This window comes from Condylura cristata, unplaced genomic scaffold (assembly GCF_000260355.1).
Source record: "Condylura cristata isolate star-nosed mole 26May11 unplaced genomic scaffold, ConCri1.0 scaffold00002, whole genome shotgun sequence".
Taxonomy (NCBI): domain Eukaryota; kingdom Metazoa; phylum Chordata; class Mammalia; order Eulipotyphla; family Talpidae; genus Condylura; species Condylura cristata.
Window position 1 is genome coordinate 37,269,093 of NW_004567103.1, and position 22,805 is coordinate 37,291,897.

Consider the following 22,805-nt stretch of genomic DNA (forward strand, 5'->3'; position numbering starts at 1 on the left):
TGTACCACAGTTTTGTATTGCATAAATAAATAAATCCTTTTTAAAAAATGAAAAGATCTAGAGCTGACCATTTTGCTGTTCTTTCCATTTTGCTGAGAAAATGTCAGTTTTATAAAGGCCCAGAATTTTTGTATTTGTTTGTTTAGTTTGTGTTATCTCACAACCAAAGTGCCTGGCATCTAAGAAGTGGGAAGTAGATGTCCAATTAATGAATGAATGAATCATTTTTGCCAGGATAACAATAATCTTTTATACTTTCTTTAGAGGTTATAATGATGTATTATTTTAACTTATTCAACATAAAAGAATGGGATGTAGGCCACAGGTTGAGGGTTGAGGGGACTCACCAGAGAGAGTGGGGAGCAGAAAGGCAGATGAACTGAAATACACTGTTTGAGGGGAGCAGCAGGTGAGACCAGAGATGTTTGTACCATGTGGGTCACCTCCCTGGTCAGGGATAAAACTCAGACCACAGTGGCTGGTGATAGCTTGATAGCACTCAGACTTAACCCTTGCACCAGGGGAAAAAATTCTGCATAAAAAGAAGAATTCATTGGCTTTAGTAAATGACATACTTCCCAAAAGGTCAGATTCATGTTTTCATTATTTATATTTTCCCTGTAAGGGATAGGTTTACCTGGCAAACTACACATGAAGATGTGTGACTCACATTTAACAAACCATAGATGACAATATTACTTCTTACTGTTTTGCAGGATTTCTTACCTTGTGGGGATAATTGTAAAGCCATTTTCTAGTTTGGCCTTGATGGTGAGTGTCATCTGCTCAGGTGTTTATATCATAACTCATGCCTATATGCATGCTGTGACTGACAGAGAGGAACCTTTAAGGCTGTATTAAGAGGAAAGGTGAAGCAAAACATAGCTCTGTGCTAGAGGAAGATGATAGAAGGTTTATTCTAGAAATGATCTGTCATTAAATTTTTTTAATGACAAGGGGCCATCTGAAATGAGACATAACTATGGTGAGGGACTGTCTTGGGTGTTTCCCACATCTCCTCTTCTGGATCTCCCCAAACTTTTTGGGCTAGTTTTGATGATTTCAAGTGATTGTGTAAACTGACTATCATTATATTTAAGTATCATATATAAATTTAACAGAGGCACTTGGGGTTTCCAAAGGAAAGAAAAACACATGTTTCCAAGAGAGGAAGTTATAGAGTAAACAGAAATACCATCCAACTGGGAAGTAAACTAATGACAGAATGGGGAGCAGAACAGGCAGATCTGCTGAAATACACTTTGGAGGGGAACAGCGGGAAGGTCAGGAGAGGTCTGCTGTGCCATGTGGGTCACCTCCCTGGCTGGGGATTGAACTCAGGCCTTAGCCTCAGCAGTAGCATTGAGACTAACCCCTAAACCACCAGGGAGGGGAGCCCTCAGTTTCTTCAACTTTGAAACTAATATCTCCTACAAATCATCATGAGATTTATGTGCCTAACATACAAAGGACACCCAAAAAAAAAAATACTCATTTCTTTGCTCCCTGGATTCTTGGGCAGAATAGCGCTGACTGAAGTCATTCGGCTCATAAGATATCCTTACTGTGCTAGTTGTTTATTTCTTCAGCTATTAGCTCTTTTCCAGTAGGAAAAGAAGATTATTTTCTTATAGGATAGATGTAGATAATCTGGGCTAAGTGTAAATAAAGTGTGTTTAAACAGATGAAAGGTAATGTTCATATTTAAATTACTGACAAAACCCAATTTATAATATCAATTTTGGAAATATGGCTATTTCACATTGGAATGTCTAAGAAGACATTTTCTTGGTATTTCCAAAATAACTCTTGTCAGGAATTTAAATGAACTGCTAATGATCTTGCTATCTGTGATAAAATTTAAGAAGATTGTTTGGCCACTACGGGGGTCTGGATGCATTCCTCAGCAGCTGCTGAGCCCAGTATTGACCCACAGTGCCATCAAGGATCTGGGAGGTACTGGGAGGTGCCAGGCTTCCCCTCTAGGGGAGTCTGCTGCCACATGGTTACTCCTGGAACTGGTCTTTTTTGGCTGTGCCACTTGGGGAGCACTTTGATGTTCTGTAATTTGGTCTACAGGAGACTTTTTTCAACAGGGAAGTGGTATATCAATAATTTGCATTTGCCTTGAAAATATTCTCAAAAATAAAATCCACTCTCTAAAGCTTTTTGATTTTCATTCTCAGTCTCCTGAAGCGAGTTCTAAATGATCACTATTGCCATGCTCATCAACATACTTAAAAGCCCCAATTTTTCAGTTCCTGTCTGTTGTCGAAAGAGTATCTACTTTGAAATTTCTTCAACACATTTGCTGAAATATCTAAATCAGTCATCAGTTTTACACAAAAATCAGAGTTTTGTTTAAAACCTTGTTAAGTGAAATTCTGTAATAGAGAAAAATCAAAGAACCAAGTCCCCACAGCCCATTTCCTTCTGGGCACCACAATTTACTCTTCCCTTAATTTTTTTTGTATGTGCACCTGTGTGAAGGCCACCATTTAAGGGGTACAGCTCATCCACTAGTGTAAGCAGTATGCCATAACTAACTTGTGATTCCTACATGAAATTTCTCTACTTAGTTATCACGATTTACTCAAATTGGACTTGACTCCCATTTAGACGGGAGTCTAAATCTTAATATTTAAAATATTGCACTCCAAATTTCATCAGTCAGCATTCTAAAATACCTATGGTAAAAGAAACAGGTTTCTTTAAGAAGCTATACATACTATCAAGGAAGGAGAGCACACCCAGATGGCAAAATGAAAGAAAAACAGTAATAAATTGGTTGATGCTAAGAAATAATTTGCACAAATAAACACTGATCAAGAGGAACGAACTAGAAAAATGAACAGTTTCAGGGAGGGTGCTCAAAAAGACTTCTGAGAGGCCATGAGAATTTATTTTGGTTTTGACAAAGGCTAGTTTGAAGTTGTAGAGTGTTAGAGGGCAGGGAGAGGGGCACCTCTGAACCCCCAAACCCACCTGCTCTAAATAAGTTCTGCCATCCACCACATCAAGACAAACATAAGACCTTTAATGGAAAGGAATTTAATACAATGAGTGTGCAATACAGAAAAGACAAAGAATATAGTTTCTTAATCAAACACCCAAATTTACGCATCCCCTTGTGAGTAAAAGACCACCAAGAAGGGATTGGCCCAAAGTAAGGCCTGGAAGCCTGCCACAAGTCTAAAGCACCTTCTGGTAGGGACCCAAAGAAAAGGGTGAGAAATGGCCAGACAAGTCTGGGAGGAAAAGGGCAAAATCAAAATCAGGATAAACGCTGCCATAGTCAACCTCCCCACAGGTCTCTCATGCACATCTGTTTCAACCAGTCCAGGACCAAGAAACAAGAGCAGCTTCTTCTCATGTCTCTCTGCTCCATGTGGCTCCCTCAGGTCACCTTTTCACTCCATCCTGCTTCCTTCCTCTTCAGACTCCTCTCCAGATTCCTCTATTCTCTGCTCAGCTCCACACTCCTGGGTGGGGCAGGGAACCTGGAACCTTGCCTTTTCCAGGGCCCACCCTGTTACAAGAGGATATATTCAACAAAAGGGGTTACTGACTTTTCTGAAGGGAGAAGGAAACAGATTTGATTTTAGATAGTTGTAGAATCATAAAAACAGTGGGCCAATTTTTTTCTTATGCTGCAAGATTAAAGATGAACAAAAAACGTATTAGCAAACATGTTTTATATTTATACTTCACTTCTTCCTTCTAATATATTGAAAACGTCAGCTACATTTTCTTTATACAGAGTAGCTCTTTTTTTTTTTTAATATTTATTTTTTAAGCATACAGAACTGGGATACAGGCACAGTAAGAGGATTCACCAGAGACAGAATGGGGAGCAGAACAGGCAGATGGATGAAGCACACTGCTGAGGGGAGCAGTAGGCAGGTCAGGAGCGGTCTGCCGCCCATGTGGGTCATCTCGGGAGCGTGATGGAACTCACACTCAAGTGGTTGCAGCTAGCTTGGAGTGCTGCACTCTAACTGCAGTGCTGCACCACCAGGGAGGGCCCTCTAACTGACTTTTTAAAGTTCTTTTGTCCTCCAAATTTTAGAGTCATCTTTCATTGAATTAATTTATATAACTTTGGGGTTTGTTTTCTTATGTAACACTGAATAATTGCAGAACAGGCAAAGTTTGTGTAGTAACTTAATGGTTCCCTATTGCCATGCTTTTGTTGTTGTTTTTGTTTTTCATTAATCTTTCCTTCTGGAAGAATGTACTATGGTCACAAACTACAGTTTCTGGTCACTTTAGACAATAAACTTGAGCTAGTACTGCCCTTTCTGTGAGTGCTGTCAAGTCATTTCTGAGAAATGGAAACCTTTACTGTGTTTTTTAAGGTGGGAGCATCTTTTTTCTGCTTCCTATTGACTTGAGAAATGGCTGAATTAAAGCAGGGAAATATTTCCATGATGCAAAGCAAAGGTGACTTCCTGTTTTGTTTTAGGGTTTGTTTCCTTGAATTCTCAGCTAAGGCTGTGTTTTCTGACATTCTACAGTCCTTTTGCGCAGTGATTTCCCATTGAAAGGGCAGGGTGCAAAGGGCTCTCCAGGTCATTCCAATTACAATGTGCCCTGAAAAAGGAGGAGGGTGCAAAGGAAGGGAAAGAGACGGCTCATTAGTGGAACGTGCACACCAGGAGGAGCATCTGTTTTCTATTTTCTTCTCTAGATTGAACTCTTGGATGGAAAAATTTTTTACTGTCATCACCGTCATCATCATCATCATTTTATTACCTGTGTGGTGTAATTTTCCTACACATTTCTCTCAAGTGTTAAGTGAAATTGTTGATGAGAAAAGTAAAAATACAAAATAGTGTCCGGGTATTTTAAAATTAATGTTTACTCATGTTTAAAAAGCAAAATCAATCATTTCTAATTCTGTAGGGCAAAGACAAAAATTAAAAGGAAAAAAAACAACCAAGCGGTTTCTTGCTTCTGGTGGTCTACTTGCAATTAACTATGCACAGCACTTCTCTTTATGGAAGTTAATTTCTCCTTCCTAGTTATTCAAAAGGCAGACATCGGTAGTCCGGAGCTCTGGTTTGATAAGGCTCCACCACTGTTTGCCCAGGGTCCATGTTTTCTGCAACTGTGACATTGTTTAAGTGTTTCCTCGGGTCTCAGATTCTGTGGAGCTGGAGATGAGGGAGGTAAAGCTGTAGTTTAAAGGAAGTAGCTCCGGAGAGCAAGGGGCTCCGGTGGGTTTTTAAGTGGGGAACAGTGGAAGTCCTAAGTGGGGAACTGCTGTGTGCATGGGGGGTCTCTGGAGCCAGAGGGTCTGGTGAGCATGGGGGTGGGAAAGAGGTCCAAGTCTCGAGTCTATGTTGTCTTCAGTTTCCGCATCCTCACAACTTCTCTAGGTCCCCCCCCCCCCCGCCTCCCCGCCGCCACGGCACCATCCAGGCCCCAATTCTCAGACCTTCTCTCCCTTCCCCTCCCCCGCCTGCAACCACCCCCTCTCCCCCGCAACTCCCTTCCGGGGAAGAGGGGTAGGCATAGGAGAGCTAGGACTGCCTCGGGGGAGGAGCTGCCTCTCCGGCCCGAAGGTGGGAGAGTAAAGAGCAGCGGAACCCGGGCTCAGACCGCCCGTCGGGGCTCCTCCCGCCAGTAGTGGTTGCTGCGGTAGCGGCAGCTCACACCAAAATTTGGATGTTTGCTCAATCGGCTGGATTTGCAAACTCTTACCGCACCCTCCCTCCCCTTTTAAGTCGCCCTTCTGGTTACCTCTTATTCCCACCCCACCCCCACTTTGGGGAGTTTCAGGCTTCTTTTAGCACCTTTTTGCAATCCTGGGAACTTGACATCCAAGAGCTGTAACTATCGCAGCTGAATTCTACTTTTGTTTTTATTTCTCCCTCTTTTCCTTGCATCTGATTCATCTGTGAAGTCTGATGCTTCTGCCAGGGGGAGAGGAATAAATTGATGCTGCTGCCCCAGAAGGCTTAGACGTCGGGAAAGAGCGGCCAGAGCTGCAGTAGCGACAGGGGCGGTGGCGGCTGGAGCTCGGCGAAGCTCGTGGGACCCCATTGGGGGAATTTGATCCAAGGAAGCTGTGAGATGGCCGGGGGGAGGAGAAGCTCCCAGATCATTGTGTCCACTTCCAGGGGGGAGGAGGAGACGGCGGAGCGGGCCTCTCGGCGTCCTCGGCACGGCTGCACCCTGCTCTGTCCTGCGGGGATTATGGTCTGCGGCAGCCCGGGAGTGATGCTGCTGCTGCGGGCCGGGCTGCTCGCCCTGGCCGCGCTCGGCCTGCTCAGCGTGCCCGGAGCTCGGGCTGCAGCCTGTGAGCCTGTGCGGATCCCCTTGTGCAAGTCCCTGCCCTGGAACATGACCAAGATGCCCAACCACCTGCACCACAGCACCCAGGCCAACGCCATCCTGGCCATCGAGCAGTTCGAAGGACTGCTGGGCACCCACTGCAGCCCTGATTTGCTATTCTTCCTCTGTGCCATGTATGCACCCATCTGCACCATTGACTTCCAGCACGAGCCCATCAAGCCCTGCAAGTCCGTGTGCGAGCGGGCCCGACAAGGCTGCGAGCCCATCCTCATCAAGTACCGCCACTCGTGGCCGGAGAGCCTGGCCTGCGAGGAGCTGCCGGTTTATGACCGCGGGGTGTGCATCTCTCCCGAGGCCATTGTCACCGCAGACGGAGCGGGTGAGTCCCTGGCACTGCTCAGCCTCTGCCCCAGCGCTGCAGCTCTCTCGCTTCAGGAGTCCTTATTGTTGCCTTACTCTCTAATTCTGCGAGTTTTTTTTTCCCCCTTGGGGGGGGGGTTGGGGAGGGGGCAAGGGGACTTCTCTCAAGCTATCTCTTAATTATTTGTCTGTCAAGTACCATTCTTGATTTTCCTTTCAGCTTACCACCCTCCCAAAGTCATGCACTTTATTCCAATAGGTGATCTGCCTTTCTATAACGTATTGTTTGTTCCCTGCCCGTCACACTTCTACTCAACGCTGACCCTTAGCCTTCTGCTTTACATGGTGAAGTAATCACATCTTCTATAGTGATGCTCTTTTCTTTCTTAATTTGTTTACAAGCACTGAGCTTTCTTGCCTGATTCTCTTGTATTCTTGGCCAGCATCTCCTGTATCTTTAGTAATTTAGCTGCTTGTAAAGATTGTAGGGAGAAAACAGTAAGTGAGGCCTTATTTTCTTCTAGTCATTAAAATTACCAAGATAATTTCAGTAACCTTATTCCAACCCACAGATGCTAGTGGTATGTTTGCTCAAAACCCAATTTGAGCAATTACCTTCACCTTAAATTTCCCCCTCCTTTCAATGAGATAAATTGTTCTTCCATTCCACACTGAAACAGCTGTGAAACATTGCTATGCACTGCTAATTAGCTCCTGTGACTTGCTTCAGCCACAGAGCTGGCAGAGAGAAATTGCTAGGCTCTTTTCACATTCCCACATGCCTTCAAGTCATTTTGCAAATGACATATGGATGAAAGGAGTTATATTTAAGGCATGTTATCATCATGCACTCATTTAATGTTATTTTTGATCTCACCCCTTGTCCCAGTATTATGCTCTGCAAATAATTTCTTTCGTACCTTATTTTATACTCTTTGTATATACATCAACCACACATTCAGTTCAGTTTTTCCCTACCATAAAACTTTATTGCAGTGCTACATTTAATGCAATCAATCACAAGTTGTTTTCTCATTAGTGTGGGGTTAAAGATCTCCAGATAAACCTAGTTCATAATGATCTGCTTAATTCTAACTCTGTCACTTCTACCAATTAACCCAGTGCTTGAATTTCACCCATATCTATGCTTTAAAAATAAATCCTTTATTTTTTTTAACAAATGATCCTCTCCCATACCCTCCCCATATCAAACCTGTTCTTATTCCTAGATGCATTGCCTTGATTGCTTCCACCTTTCTTCACTTCTTGGGGATCAGCTTTTCTTCTCTCTGAATTTATTCTGCCTAAACTCGTGTCCTTAGTTCACTTCCAGGGAATAGTTCTTGTTTTGTCAGGGAATTGATTTGGAAAAATTGTTTTCTGTGTTCACTGATTCCCTTAATAGAAACTGAGTGAAAAAGGCAAAGGTCTTGTCCAAATAGCTGAAAAACTAAAACTAAACCAAGAGATTTCATAAAAATTTCAATGATCACTTCGAGTAGTGCATAGTGATCCTTAAGCTATTATTAGCATCTTCTTGATTTTAATAAAGAACCAATAACTGGCTATGTAAAATAATTGGAAAGGAACACATTTTTTATTAGTCTTTGGACTTCTTAAATGTTTGTTCTCACAAACTGCAGATTTTAGAAGCATCACTCATTTGCCCCTCAGGTCTGTCAGGCTGTGAGAGGCAGTGAAATCGTGGTACTCCTCTATTGCTAGAGGGCTGGAAACAAGGGGGCTGTGGTTCTTGCTGAAATGTATTTTTCTCCTTAAAGGAGATACGCTTTTAAATCCTTCAGAGAGGGCCCTCCCTGGTGGCTCAGCAGGTTAAAGCACAGCACTAAGAAGCTCAAGCCACTTCCGCATGAGTTCGATCCCAGCCTGCCCGGGAGGTGATCCACATGGCCAGGCAGATCTTTCCTGACCCGCCCTCTGCTCCCCTCATCAGTGTACTTTGATCATCTGCCTGTTCTGCTCCCCACTCTGTCTCTGGTAAACCCTCTCACCCTCCGCATCTCCAGTCTGTATCCCAGTTCTGTATAAATAAATAAATAAATCCTTCAGAGATGGACCTTAGATGAGTGGGGTTTGGCAAGGTGAATGGCTCACAAAGCCACACAGTCAGCATGGATGGCAAGCAGTCTCCCCGAGTGTCATTACTGATCAAATGTAGAACAATTGCTTCATTGAAGCACACAGATAGGATATGCATGGAAACAATTTGTCAGTCCGCGGGACCTGATTTCTGAGCTGCACTGAAATGTTATATCTGCCTTGCTGAAAGCATTCTTGCTAGAAAAGTAAGTAGGGACTAAGTGGCAGTTGGAACCATATTTCCATGGTTGTCTCCCTTGCCCCCTCCCCCCCTTACCGTAACCTTCACTGTGAGTCTGAGACTGGGGTGGCAGGTGAGAGATGAAGGGAAAGTGGGAACAGGCAATGGGGTGGGGTGGGGGATTTTAGCCTGAAGGGTCCTTAGGCTTCCAGGGCCAGCTAGCCCTGGAATTGCATTCAGTATCCTCAGCCAAACTGTCAGGCACCTGGAATTACTTAGGAACTACCACATGTGGTCAGTTCAGTTTACAATGCAATATACTCCATGGTTCAGTAGTTCATGAAACAGGGTTTAATCCTTCTTCCAAGTAGAAACAGAATCCCTATATCTTGTGACTACAGTCTATCCCGTCAACTAATAAAATGAGGTATCCTCGAATAAAATGGGACTATCTTTGACATTCCCTCACAGTTAAGAGGGTTTTCAAATCCTACTATTTACACAGATTTGTTCCCTCAGAGCAGTGTGATGCCACAAACAAGCTAGGACGCCTTACAAAGCAAAATCTTATTGAAATGGAGCATTGCTTCACAAACTAAGGACAAATTTACATTTATAAGGCAAAGATCATATTCTGAACATCACTAAAATATTCACATTGAATGCATTCTTTTTCCACATCTTATAATTACTATAGAGTTATGGTTTCATGTATTACTATTTTATTTTCTTTCTTGAGAATTCAGAACAATTTAGTTATTCAGCCAGCTAATCAAGATGTTTATTCAAAGCTTTAATATTGTATTGTGACTACAAAGAGTATGTGTTTAGAGTTGGGCAGACGAGGTGCTAAATCTTGACTCTGCCTCATGTCAACTTTATAGGAAAATTATGTAACCACTCTGATTCATAAATTTTCTGATCTGTAATATGGGAACAAGATAGTCTGCATTGTACTGGCATGGTAAAGATGAAATTAAACTACAATTCTGGTACCTGATACATAGTAAGTACTTAGCAAATTGTGGCTGCTGTTGCTGTGTTACAATTTTTATCATTGTTATATCAAATTTGAAGGTTTCCTTTTTTGAATTTGTAGGCCTATGCAAATGAAGTCTAGAACTTTTATCAGTTCTGGTCTATGGAACAAGCTTCACACTGAGAACTGGGAAGGCAGATCCTCGTTTTCTGAAATTGATAGTTAATACTGCATTTTATACAAAATGACTTGAATCCTAGACTCAAGAACAAATTCTGTTGAGAATCTCAGGAAGAAAGTACCTAATGGATGTCTGATAGTTACAAGTAGTGTATCTCAGAAATGTAGAAAATTGTAAAAAATGTTCTATTTAACAGCAGTTGATACAACCTCTATGGTTTGCCCTGCCAAAGCCTTATAATCACTCCTCAGTCACTCTTGGTTTCCGTGGTGGTGGTAACTTGTCACCCCAGCTCTTGCCCAACACATTTCTCCAGCCCCTCTCTGGCCTGGCAGAGCTGTGCCAACTTTTCCATGCATGAACTGCTGTTTAATCATTTCTCCACTCTCTGAGGAACAGGCAGCCTTTTCTTTAGCACTGGTCCACAAATATTTGAGGGGCCAAATGCGAAGAAGGAAGAATTATTTAGTGTGATATGAAGAGGAAAATGGAATGGAAAGGAGAAATGGAAATTTTAGATTAATACAAGAGAGAAAACATGATTCTAAGGATTCATCATGTAAAATAATGAAGTTTTCTGGATGGAGTAGAGTAGTTGAGTGTTATGGTGTTTAATTTTATTTACATCTGACCCTATTGGTGGTAGACTATTATGTAGTTCCCAAATAGTATTTTAATATATCATTTTGTGTATGTTCCCTCACAGATATCCAAATAGAAAATTATCTACTTTATATTCAATCTTTCTCTTTTTATTGGGGCTAATGAAAGAGACCACTACTTAACCAAATAACTAAAAAATTTTAAAAAATGATACACAGTTGATATAACTAATAGCTTTAGATATGTAACTTAATGATTGGATATTTGCATATTTTGCAAAATGATAGTAAGTCTAATTAACATTAATCTTATCATATCCAATCTATAGTTTAAATAATTAAAAATTGACTTTATTTTCTCAATTTAGAGAAAGTGATAGTTCTAGAGTTATCAGATCTTAGTTGGAACTCTGAAGTTGCCATTAATGCTCTATCTTGAGTTAGTCTTTTGCCACTGGGGATTGTGAGTAACAAAAGTGCTATTTATATGAGGTAAATGGAAAAACACAATATAAGTGTTTAAGAACAATATGACCAGGAGAGGACAGCCTCAAGATGGGGAATCATTAACAACAACAGAAAAAAATAGCATTCTACGTGTTCTAGATCCTGTTCAAAATGTGTTCTGTTTGTTAATTTATTTAATCTTCATAATAACTAAGTGGTGAGACTATTATTCCTACTTTTGCAGAAGTGGAAGCATATAGAAATTAATTGTCCAAGTTCATAAAATTCTTAAGAGAAAGAAGATTTCATACCAGATCCGTTCTGTACTATATTACTTCACTCATGAAAACTCCTTTGTGGAGAGTCTGTGTCTATTGATTATCACATTGCATTTTAATTGTACTTTGTAAATCTGTTTATATTCAGCTTAAGAACCTAAAAGACTGCCTTGGACAATGGATTCCAAGATAGAAGATAGTATGTTTGCTGCACTTTTGCCATAACAAAGACTATACATTCCAGATTCTCACATCTAACACAGAACATAAAGGATTAATAAACTATAATCACTTGTGTGAAAGTACTGATTTTGCATGTTGATGAGAACGTGTAGTGGAACAGCATTTGCCAGCATGGTGCTTTGCCAAGCAACACTGAAGAACTCAGTTTTACTCATTTGAGGTACTATCATAACTAGAACACAGAACTTTTATAATTACCATTTTAATTATCATTGTCTAGGATTATAGAATCATGAAAAAAGTTAATGGCTGTGGGTTCCTATGCACTGGCCACTTGTGGCCAACTGTGATGTATTGCTATGCACAAATCACAGCAGAACATTCTTTGACTCCCTATGGTGCAGCTTGTCTCAAGAGGCAGGCCTCTCGACGCTTAGACCATTGTGACCTGATTACATGACTTTCTCCATGGTGGTCTTGGGATAACTCTGCTGTGATAACATCATACTTTGCTGTGATAGCATCATCTCTTGACACATGGTCATGATGTCCCCTTCCCTGCTCCTTATAAAGCTTTGTCCCCCATTCCTGTCCCACTCTCAAGACCTTATTCCTCATACCACAGTCGCATGATCAGCTTTTACTAGCCTGTATATTTTCAATAACTGGCACAAGAACTTCTGCTCAAGCAGCAGAGTCTTGCCTTGCAAACCTGCTCCAGGACTACTGTGGCCCTCATTGTTGGGGTCCTGCTGCACACCAGTAACAAAGTTACTGTTGCAGCTAAAGGCCCTGTCTAATCATTGCCACATCTATTACTTGCACTAGCTTGAGTAAGCCCTGGATAATGTATTGTTAACTATAGTTACACCCCCATTTTGTAAATGGAAATTTGTATCTTTTGATGTTCTTTACTGTTTTGTTACCCCCACTTCTGACAGTAAGTTCTCTATTTATGAAGAGGTGTGTGTGTTTGTGTTTAGATGCCATCTAACTAGTAGGCTTTGAAGTATTTGTCAGACTTATTTCATTTAGTGTAAATATCCTTATTTGTTTTCACAAATGGTAATGGTGAGATTTTCTTTTTCAATGACTGAGTAATAATCTAGTGTATGTGTATATATACTAGATTTTATTTATCTACAGATGAGCATTTGTTTCTTGGCTACTGTAAGTAATGCTCTAGTGAACATGGGTATGCATATGTCTTTTTCAGTTGGTGTTTTGTTTTCTTAAATACCTGCAAGTGGAATTTCTGTTACATGGCTATTCTGTTTTTAATGTTTGAGCAATCTTCATGTTTTCCATAGTGACTAACCCCATTTATATTCCTACTGACAATGCACAGGGCTTTTTTCCAGATCTGGCCAACACTGTTATTTCTAGTCTTTTTGGTACTAGCTAGCCATCCTAACAGGTGTGAACCACACTCACCATTGTTATAGTTTGCCTTTGTCTCATAATTGATGATGTTTAGCACCATTTCATACACCTGTTGTCATTTGTATGTCTTCTGAGAACTTTCCTAATGTTCTCATTAGTCCTAAGGATTTGAGTGCATGCCAGCAAAGTGTGGTACATTTGTTCTGTGAAGTGATGGTGAAGCACAATATAAGAGCTTAATTAACCACAGAAACACCATGACTAGGGGAGGTGTGTTTGGTTCTTTTGGTTCAAGTATCAAAAGACCAGTGTTGGGGTGAGTGCCTAATGGTAGGACACTTACAATTTGTAAATTTCATGAAACTTAAAAAAAAAAAAACTTTCTTAAAGCTTGACATTTCTTGCAGTTGATGAGGATTCAAAAGGGTGGATCATCTTTTATTTGCATGAAAGAATAGGTCTTGTCCTTATTTGACCTACAAACTGTTGAGTGCCAACCTCAAAACATCAGTAAGAATCCTCTTTCTTGAGGCACCTGGGTTCTAACCCAAATCAAACATGTGTCTGATTTAGATTTTTTAAATGGCAATTCTTGAAATAATAGTGAGTATGTTATGATTCTTTCTTCATTGTATCACCTTTCAGATTTTCCTATGGATTCTAGTAATGGAAACTGTAGAGGGGCAAGCAGTGGTGAGTATATTACTATCTTTCTGGTTTTTGCATATAGTAAAATTGAACTTTTCTCTCTATTAAACGTTTTATAGCTCTTACTGCATGCAAGACTTGTATAAACACTACCACAATCACTGTACAGAACCGTTTCATAACCTCAGACCTCCCTGTTCTCTGAGTTTCTCTCCCCTCCTTGCCCACTGGCAATCACTGATCTGTTGTCCATTACTAGTTTTATCTTTTTGAGATTGTCATTATTTACTTATATTTTAAAACATTTATTTATGCATAGATGAACTGGGGTGTAGGCCACAGTTGGGGATTGAGAAGATTCACCAAAGACAGAGTGGGAAGTAGAACACGCAGATCTACTGAAATACATTGCTGAGGAGAAGAGTAGGAGAGACAGGTGAGGTCTGCTGTGGCCTATGAATCAACTGAGGCCTCTGGGGTGATAGCCCTGAGACTTAACCCAAAGGGCACCAGAAGGCCTTTAGATTGTCATTTGAATTGATTGAAAGAGTGTGTTATCTGAGGTTGATTTCTTTTGCTCATCATAATGCCTTTGAAATTCATCCAAATGGTTGCCTGCATTCCTAGTCCTTTTAATTGCTGAATATTTTATTTCTTGGGTATATTACCATTTGTTTATCCATTTACATCTTTAAGGATATTTAGTCCGTTTCCAGTTTTTGTCAATCTTAGTAGAACAACTGTAAATATTCCTGTGCAGGTTTTTGTTAGAACATAAGTTTTTACTTTTCAAAGGTAAATATCTAGAAATAAGAAAACTAGGTTATTTGGTAAGGGTATATTTTATAATTGCCAAACTGTTTCCAAAATGACCAGTTTTGTACTAGCAATGTGTAAGTTGTTTCAGTCTTTCAGGTTCTTGGTAATGTCAGTTTTACTGTTTTCTAAACTTTAACCGTTTTCATAGGTATGCTCATCAGTGTTTTAATTTGTGTTTCCCTAGTGCTTAAAGATGTTGAATATCTTTCATGGGTTTATTTTCCATTCGTATCTATCTTTTTGGTGAACTGTTGTTCCAAGTTTTTTGCCATCTTCAAATTAGGTTGTTTTCTTTCTTTCTATTGAGAACTCTTCATGTGTTTTGGATATAAGGAATCACCTTTTTATTGATTTTTTTTTCATTTTTATTTCTGCTCTTTTGTATTTCTTTTCTAGCTTTGAATTTATCTAGCTGCCTTTTTTTGGGGGGTTCTAAGATATAAGTTTAGATTATTAGTTGAGACTTTCTTTTCATATATAATAGTATAGTGATGTAGGTATTTATCTAAGAATGGCTTTAATTGCATCGCACAAATTTTGGCAGGTTTTAATTTTTCTTCAGTTTGAAATATTTTATACTTTCCCTTTACAGTACTCTGAATTGGGAGTTATTTAGAATGGTGTCATCAAATTGCTGCTGCTGGAGATTTTTCTCTGTTTGAGCTTTTTTTTAATTCTAATTCTCTTATGGTCAGAACATATTTTGATTGATTTCAATTATTTTACACTTGCTAAGGTTTATTCTATGACCTAGGATGTGATCTAGCTTGGTGAATGCTACAAATGAGCTTGGGGGAAATGTCTTCAGTGGAATGTTTTTTTAAACATCAGTTAGATTAGTTGAGGTGTGGTTTGGTGCTTTTATATTCCTGCACATTTTCAGGAATATAAAAATGTGCAGCTCATTGAGCAAATAAGAGGAGTGTTTAACTCTCCAAATATTGTGGATTTTTTTCTCAGCTCTGCCTTATTTCTTGTATTCTGAAACTATTTGGCGCATACAAATTTTGTATATTTATATCTTACTAGTGAACTGACACTTTCCATAATGTCTCATTTTCTCTATTTTTCCCCTCTAAAATGTATTTTGGTAGATATTAATATAATCACTTTAGTGTTTGCAAGATACATGTGTGTGTGTGTGTGTGTGTATACACACACACATATATATTACTTTTAAAATACCTGTATAACTATGTCTTAAATAAATTTCTTATAGGCATCATATAATTGAGTATTCTTTTGTTTGTTTTTTTGCTGGTGTTGATTTTTTCACCGACTCCACCAGTCATTGTCTTTTGATTGTTTTCTTAGACCCTCTGTATCTAATGTAATTATATACACATTTCTATTTAGATTTATTATTTTGTTATATATTTTGTTTTCTTCCTCCTCATTTTCCTTCCCAGTTTCTATTTCTTGCTCTTCTGTTTACTTGAATCTCCCTCCCCCCGTCCTTCTTTATCTCTCATACATATACACACACACAATTTGTCTTTGTTTCAATCTATCATCTATCCATCCATCCATTTCTATCAAATCTATGTATACCTGCTTACTTCATAATGTTATGTTTTTTCTCACCTACTAAAACTTCTTTTAGGCATTAAATATGTTAATTTAATTCTTGAATAACCCCTTTTATTTACACTGATATTTATAATTTCTATCCTGCCTTCTGGTATCATTTCCTTGTATCTGTATTGTCTACTTCTGAGTTATGATGATATGAATGTTGCATATTTTGGTTTTATTCCATATGCCTTTGACTGTCTCCCCCTCCCCATCTTTTTTCTTTCTGTTACTTAGATTTGATACTCCTATTGCTCTGTCTTCTGCTATTAAATTTATTGAATAAATTTTGTGCTGTAGTTATTAAAATTTCTAAATTTATAATTTCTACTTTGTTTATATAATGATAGAATTTTTGTTGAGATTTTCTATTCACTTCAACAGTGTTCACCATTACTTTTTGAAGAGTTTTTATAAATGCTGCCTTAAAGTCATCATTGGATGGTTTCAGCATCTGACTTTTCTCCCTAATGACTGAGATTTTCCTGGTTGCTGATATGCAGAGTAAATTTTTATTGTACATGTGCACTTTGAATATTATGCTAGGGTCACTTAACACTCCATTAGTGTTTCAGACTTCTGAGAGCCTCTCTTGCTGCTTCTGTTGTTGCTACCACTGCCTCAGTATCACTTGAGGGATGGAATACAAGAAAATGCAGTATTAGGGGTCCCTTCTCCCACTGCTTGAGCCAGAACTAGAGGGCTTCTCCCACAGCATTATCTACACAATGCCTATTCCCAGTCTTGAAACAAGACTTAGGCATACCAGAAAGAGAAAAGTGATGAACTCATTACCAGTTTGATGGTGTGGTCTTCTTTCTCCATCTTCTGCTGCTCTTCTGCTATACTTTTCGGCATTCTTATGTAGCTGCTGCATGCATTTGTATTCAGGTTGTGTAACTGTGTCAGTTACTCCATCTTACCATAAAATAAATTCTGAATTGAAACATGACATGTGTGCATAAAAGATTACAAATTTTAAGCATACAACTGCATTTTCATAAAATAAACCTTTTCATATAACTACCACACAGATCAAGATAACACATCACTAGCACTCCAGAAACCTCCCTGTGTCTCTTCCAAATCACTACAACCTTTTCCCCCACGTTAACCACAGCAGGAATACTAATAGCAGAGATTAATTTTTCCTGAGTTTGAAATTCTATGAATGAAATCCTAGGATAAATATACATATGTGTATGTATATATGTATATTTAATGTGCACATGTGGCTTCCTTTGTTTTTTACTATGTTATGTAAAATAATACTTCAAAATTTTCATTGCTAGGTAATATTCCACCACATCCAAGTATACCACATTTCATTAAGTCCAGGTATCCTAGATATTTGGGTTGTTCCTAGTATTTATTACAACAAAAGCTATACTTCTTTCTATAAGGAAAATATACCTACAAATAGTTACTATATGCATCTTCTTTTCTTAACTGTTCTTTAGTAATCTGCACTGTTTGGGTCTTTGTGTCCTTCCTGCTTAGTAAGTTATATTATGTGTGAATCTGGAACACTGATAGAGAGCCTACTTATCAGGAGGTAGTTCAAGGCTTCCCAGTGCCTGAAACCACAGATAGGATTCAGTACTATTTTCTGTTTTTCTATGCATACATGGGGATGATAGTTTTATTTCTACATAAGGCACAATGAGAGATTAGCAACAATACCTAATAACAATACCTATACAGCAGTTGTAACAACATAATATAATAAAAGTTATATGAATTGTATTCTTACAATATCTTGTACATAATACTTTGGATGGTGATCCACTGCCACTAACCTAAAACCAGGAAACGCAAAATCACATTTGTGGGGTGGGGGGGTGGGGAGCATGGCTTTAAACTGTACTTTATTAAGTTGTAAATAAGTCTGAAACATCCATTTCATTAGATTGGAACAGATTTCACCATTGATTTCCAGCAACTCTTACAGGGTGACAAGTATTTAACCTGAGGCCATGTCTGCCAAAGGCAACCCAGCAAATATTTATCTTTTAAAAAACATAAACAAATTAAAATGATTTATTTAGAATTATTTTGTCACCTTCCTAATGTAATTGACAATGCTATTATAGTGTCATTAAATCAGTGGAGCTTAGTAATGGCACCATTTTAAGGATCACTCCTACTTAGGTTTGGTCCAAACCCAAATCCTGTGTCTAATAGTAAAATTGGTGAGTCAAAATTTGTGGCCAGGCATATACATGTGCTATCAATTTGTCCAGAAGTCATGGTTAGAATAATATCGCACTTCAAGGTGTGTGTGAGAGAAGAGATCAACAACACTATAAATAATATATAAAAATAGCTCAACACGTACAGCTGAATGAGTGCAGTGTTCCTGGCTTCAGTGTTTACTGTTCCTCTCTTATAAATGTCTTCCTGTTCCTTGGTATAATGGGAGTGATGAAAACAAACTAACAAACAGGCAAATCCAAATTTGCTCTGCTGGTGAAAAAACACATGGATATATTCACATCTATTGAAAAATTTTTAATTTGTTCACACTCAAAATTTTATACCTTGGAGTTATGTAACTAACAGCTGAGGTTGATTATGATAAGACAGGAAATGAAGAAGACACAAAAACATTGTAAGTCACATAACTTCTCTTTCAAAAGTGTCAAGCTGTTTCTGTCTGGAATTTGAAGAAATTCTTTCACACAGCTAATTTATCCTTTGCCTCAAAGCATAGTGATTTTTTCTTTCTGAGGGGATAAATGACTGTGTCTGAGAGGCTTCCCATTTGAGAGTATGCTTTTCTGTTATAAGCTCCCTATCATAAAGAGTAGATGCTCTCTCGTTTCCCTAGCCTGGGGTATGGAGAAAAATAAATTTAGTTTCATAATCCTTTGCTCTGTCAAATCAACATAGAAAATTAGAGCAGTTATTCAAATGATGCAGTGAAGTTTTGTTTTAATTGAAGCAATTTTGAAAAAAAAATACACTTTTCTCTTTCTGGTGGCTACCAATTTATGAGTTATTTATATGAAAAACACGAATTTCCCTAAATAGGTGATCAAATTGGTAAATTTTGACACCAGTCAATTATATGAACATGACCAAATTACTTCTCTGGGTCTTTTCCCTAGTATAAAATCAGATTGTTATGAATCAGAATTTTCCTCTGACAATATTTTCAAATTACAGAAACATTATGGTTTAATAAGTTGGGTGCTCTTCCAGAGTTTTCACTAATGTCTTTTCCGAAGGTGCTTCACACAACTTCTCTGAGCACTGGCTGCTGAGCAACTAACTGGAGTGTCCTTGTTGCCTGCTGCCTCCTCCAGCACTGAATGGCCAATGTTTAATGTACGCCCACTCACTTTTCTTTTACAAGCTTCTTTCCTCCCCCTTTGACTTCCTATTAATTTTGGGAAGAAACCCAGTTTTTTTCTTTGATGCAATTAGGTATTGATTGTAGTGGCTGAATTACTTTGGGGTATCCAACTTTTATTAGGAAAAATTGATAAATTAAGAAAAGGACTTTTATAACTACAGTAGTACAAATATGTGCTTTTTCCATGACTTTGCAGTAGTTGAACTGTTGACCAAATCTCATTCCTAAACATTCTCTTCCCAGAGCTTTTACCCAATTGTGCTTTTCTTCTCCTGTGTCTACTTGCAGGCATTCCTGAGGTTCTTTGCACTTCTTTGCTACTGAGGCTTAGTTATCATGGCTGCTGTGACTATTCTGGTCATTCTCTCAGAAATCCCACATTTCTTCTCAGCAAGCACTTCCATCTGTTCAACCTATTCATATTCAAATACAATATGTTAATTAATTAAGGTTCTCTTTTCATTAAAAATTTCCTCATTGCAATTTTGATTTTCAGTATGTGTGGCACCACTGTTTTCCAATAACCCCAGTATTGAAACTTCATAGTCTACAAGTCCGTCCACCACACCATTTATTCAAAATTTGAGTATCTCCCCCATTACTGTGTGCTAAGGACACAAATGAGAGTGAGCTCCTGAGTCCATTTCTCGCCTCTTCCACCTCTTCTCTATGTGCTGGATGCTGAATAGAACCATATTCTGAAAGATCGTGAAGCCCACATTGTTATTTTGTTAATTGACCTCTTTAAGTCTGCCTCAAGCATAAATCATCATAAAACATAACACTTGAGAAGTGAAAGGGAAAATGGGCAACATGCTTTGACTCTGTATTTCATAGGTCCTGAATGACTCTTGGATCCAGAAACCTTGTGAAAGGCAGTTTATTTAAAAATTCCCAAGGACATAAATCCTAAAGGAATAAGCTAAATTTCCTTTTCTTATTAATGCAGTGTTAGTCCTCTCAATCTTAAGCAATTCCCTTTTACAAAGTGCAAATTACTATGAATTGAGACCTTTATTACAATATTTGAGGTTTATTTTTCCAGCTAAATTGAGCAAATGTTATTTTTACTTTTTAAAGCCTTATTATATTACCTCAGTTCACCAATCATCTTCACTGCATTTTTTACATACTGTTCTAATCCAAAGTAAAATCTAATATAATAGTCTTTGCCCCATATTATACTTAGGCAATAAATGTTATTTCAAACACATAATGAGCAGCTACTCAGTCATGACAAAGTCCAAAATTTATGAAAAAATAAAAATGTCATGAGCTTTGATGTTAATGTACTTTATTGAGGTATAATTTATCGTAAAACATACAAATCTGAAGTATATGGCATATTGTAGTTTGATGAATGTATATATCCCTAAAGCTATTACACAGATGAAGATAAAGAACATTTCTGTAGCTCTTGAATATTCCCTTGTGCCCAAACACCCACCACACCTTGACACAAACACAGGCCTGATTTTCTATGACCATAGCATTATGTCTTGTTCTTTAGCTTTATGCAAATGGATCAATCACTGCATGTTCTTTTGTGTCTGGCTTCTTATGCTCTTAAATAATGTTTTTAAAATTTATCCACTTAGTGGGGCCCTCCCTGGTGGCGCAGCGGGTTAAAGCACTGCACTGAGAAGCTAAAGCCACTTCCACATGAGTTCGATTCCCGCCTGCCCCAGAGGTGACCACATGGCGTGGCAGACCTCTCCTGACCCGCCCGCTGCTCCCCTCAGCAGTGTACCTTGTCGATCTGCCTGTTCTGCTCCCCACTCTGTCTCTGGTGAAGCCTCTTACCGCCCCTGAACCTCTGGCCTGTACCCTAGTTCTGTATGTACAAATAAATAAATCTTTAAAAAAAAAAATTTATCCACTTAGTTCTGTATATCATTTCATTCTTTTTACTGTGGAATGGTTCAACTCTTGTGCAAGTATAATACCAGTATGATTTCTACATTCTACCCTTTTTATATAGTTGCCTTCCCCCAAATAATATATTTAAATTAAAATGTAGGATGGTAAGTGGTTCTAACAATGGAATCTGAGCATGTTTTACCATCTCTTTCCAGACTTGACCAATTAATACATTGCCTACCCTCCATTCAGGGCTACCTGAGTAAGTTCAACAACAGTATTCATCTCTATTGCCAGTTGGATGGCGTTGATTATGAAGTAGACCACTCATCTACTACCTGAATGCCTTACTTCTCCACACTGTTTGGTTGTTATTCTACCCCAGCCATTTACTGACTTGGGCATATTCTGGACCTTGTCATCTAGCAGCGTGTTAGCTCTCATAACTACAAACTTAATAATTTTTGTATCCCACATTTTTTTCATTCCAACAGATATGTTCAAATACTATCACTGCTAAAAATTTTACTTCATGGAGATACCAGTTCATCACCACTTTCCATATGGTCAGCCCTAACCTTAACTATCTGCTATTTCATGCTCTATCATGAGAATTATCGCTTTGAAAAAACCCTCTATTTCCCTGACTTCCTTTTTTTCTGGAAAATTCCCAACTTTAATTGCTGGTGGGGAAAAAAAAAAACCTCCACTGGGGTAACTGGTTTCATTTTAAGTTCAAGATAAAATTCAAATACATAATCAACATTTTATAACAATCCTAACTTGTTTGCCTAGAAAATTTGCCTTACATTCAATAACTGTTTTATACTTTTTCTTCTCTCTGACTACTTCCATAGCCTGACTCTCCTATAGCTGTCACTTAACTTCTCCCTTCAATGAGGAAGTAAAAACCATCAGAACAAACTCTCTCATCATCCCACTAACAGACTTGTAAACCTCTTGACATCAGCACCCCTCTTTCCTATTTTTTTCCTGTGTAGTAAATGAAGTGTCTCTCTGGTTTCCACAGTCCTGTTTGCTTCTTTGTTCAGAGGCCCATCCTCCTCTTCTCACTGGAATTCAATGGACCCTTTATTCTTCTTTTCCTTGGAACTCCCTCTTCCCTTAGCTTTTAACTCCACTGTTAAACTCCACTCTGTTCTTCCCTCAAGACTAGATGCTTCTTTTCAGTCTCTTCTTTGAATGTTTAGTTTGCTTATAGATGAAGATAGAGTTCTGCTTACACTACAACTCATCTTTCAGTTTTTAAACTTGTATATTGTTTCCTTGGAGCACTTTGGAATTTTTTAACAATTTTTTTATTTTTGTAGAGAAGAACTGGGGTACAGGCCAGAGGTACAGAGGGTAAGAGGATTCACCTGAGACAGAAGAATAGGGAGTGAAATAGGTGGATTTGCTGAAATACACTACCCAGGGGAGCAAGCGGTGGGCTAGATAGGAGGGTGATGTCTACTGTGCCATGTATGGGTTAATTCCCCAGCTGGGAATTAAACTCAGGCCAAGGAGATAATAACTCTGAGACTTAACCCCTCA

General features: G+C 38.8%; 1 protein-coding gene across 1 annotated transcript in view; it reads left to right on the forward strand.

Annotated features, from left to right (window-relative positions):
* The first annotated feature begins 5,817 nt into the window (after positions 1–5,817).
* FRZB (frizzled-related protein) overlaps positions 5,818–22,805 on the forward strand; it is a 31,316-nt gene continuing 14,328 nt past the window's right edge. The window contains exons 1-2 of the mRNA XM_004674465.2: positions 5,818–6,679; positions 13,640–13,687. Coding sequence (XP_004674522.1) covers positions 6,079–6,679; positions 13,640–13,687 — 649 coding nt within the window. The 5' untranslated portion in view covers positions 5,818–6,078. The remainder of the gene's footprint in view (positions 6,680–13,639; positions 13,688–22,805) is intronic.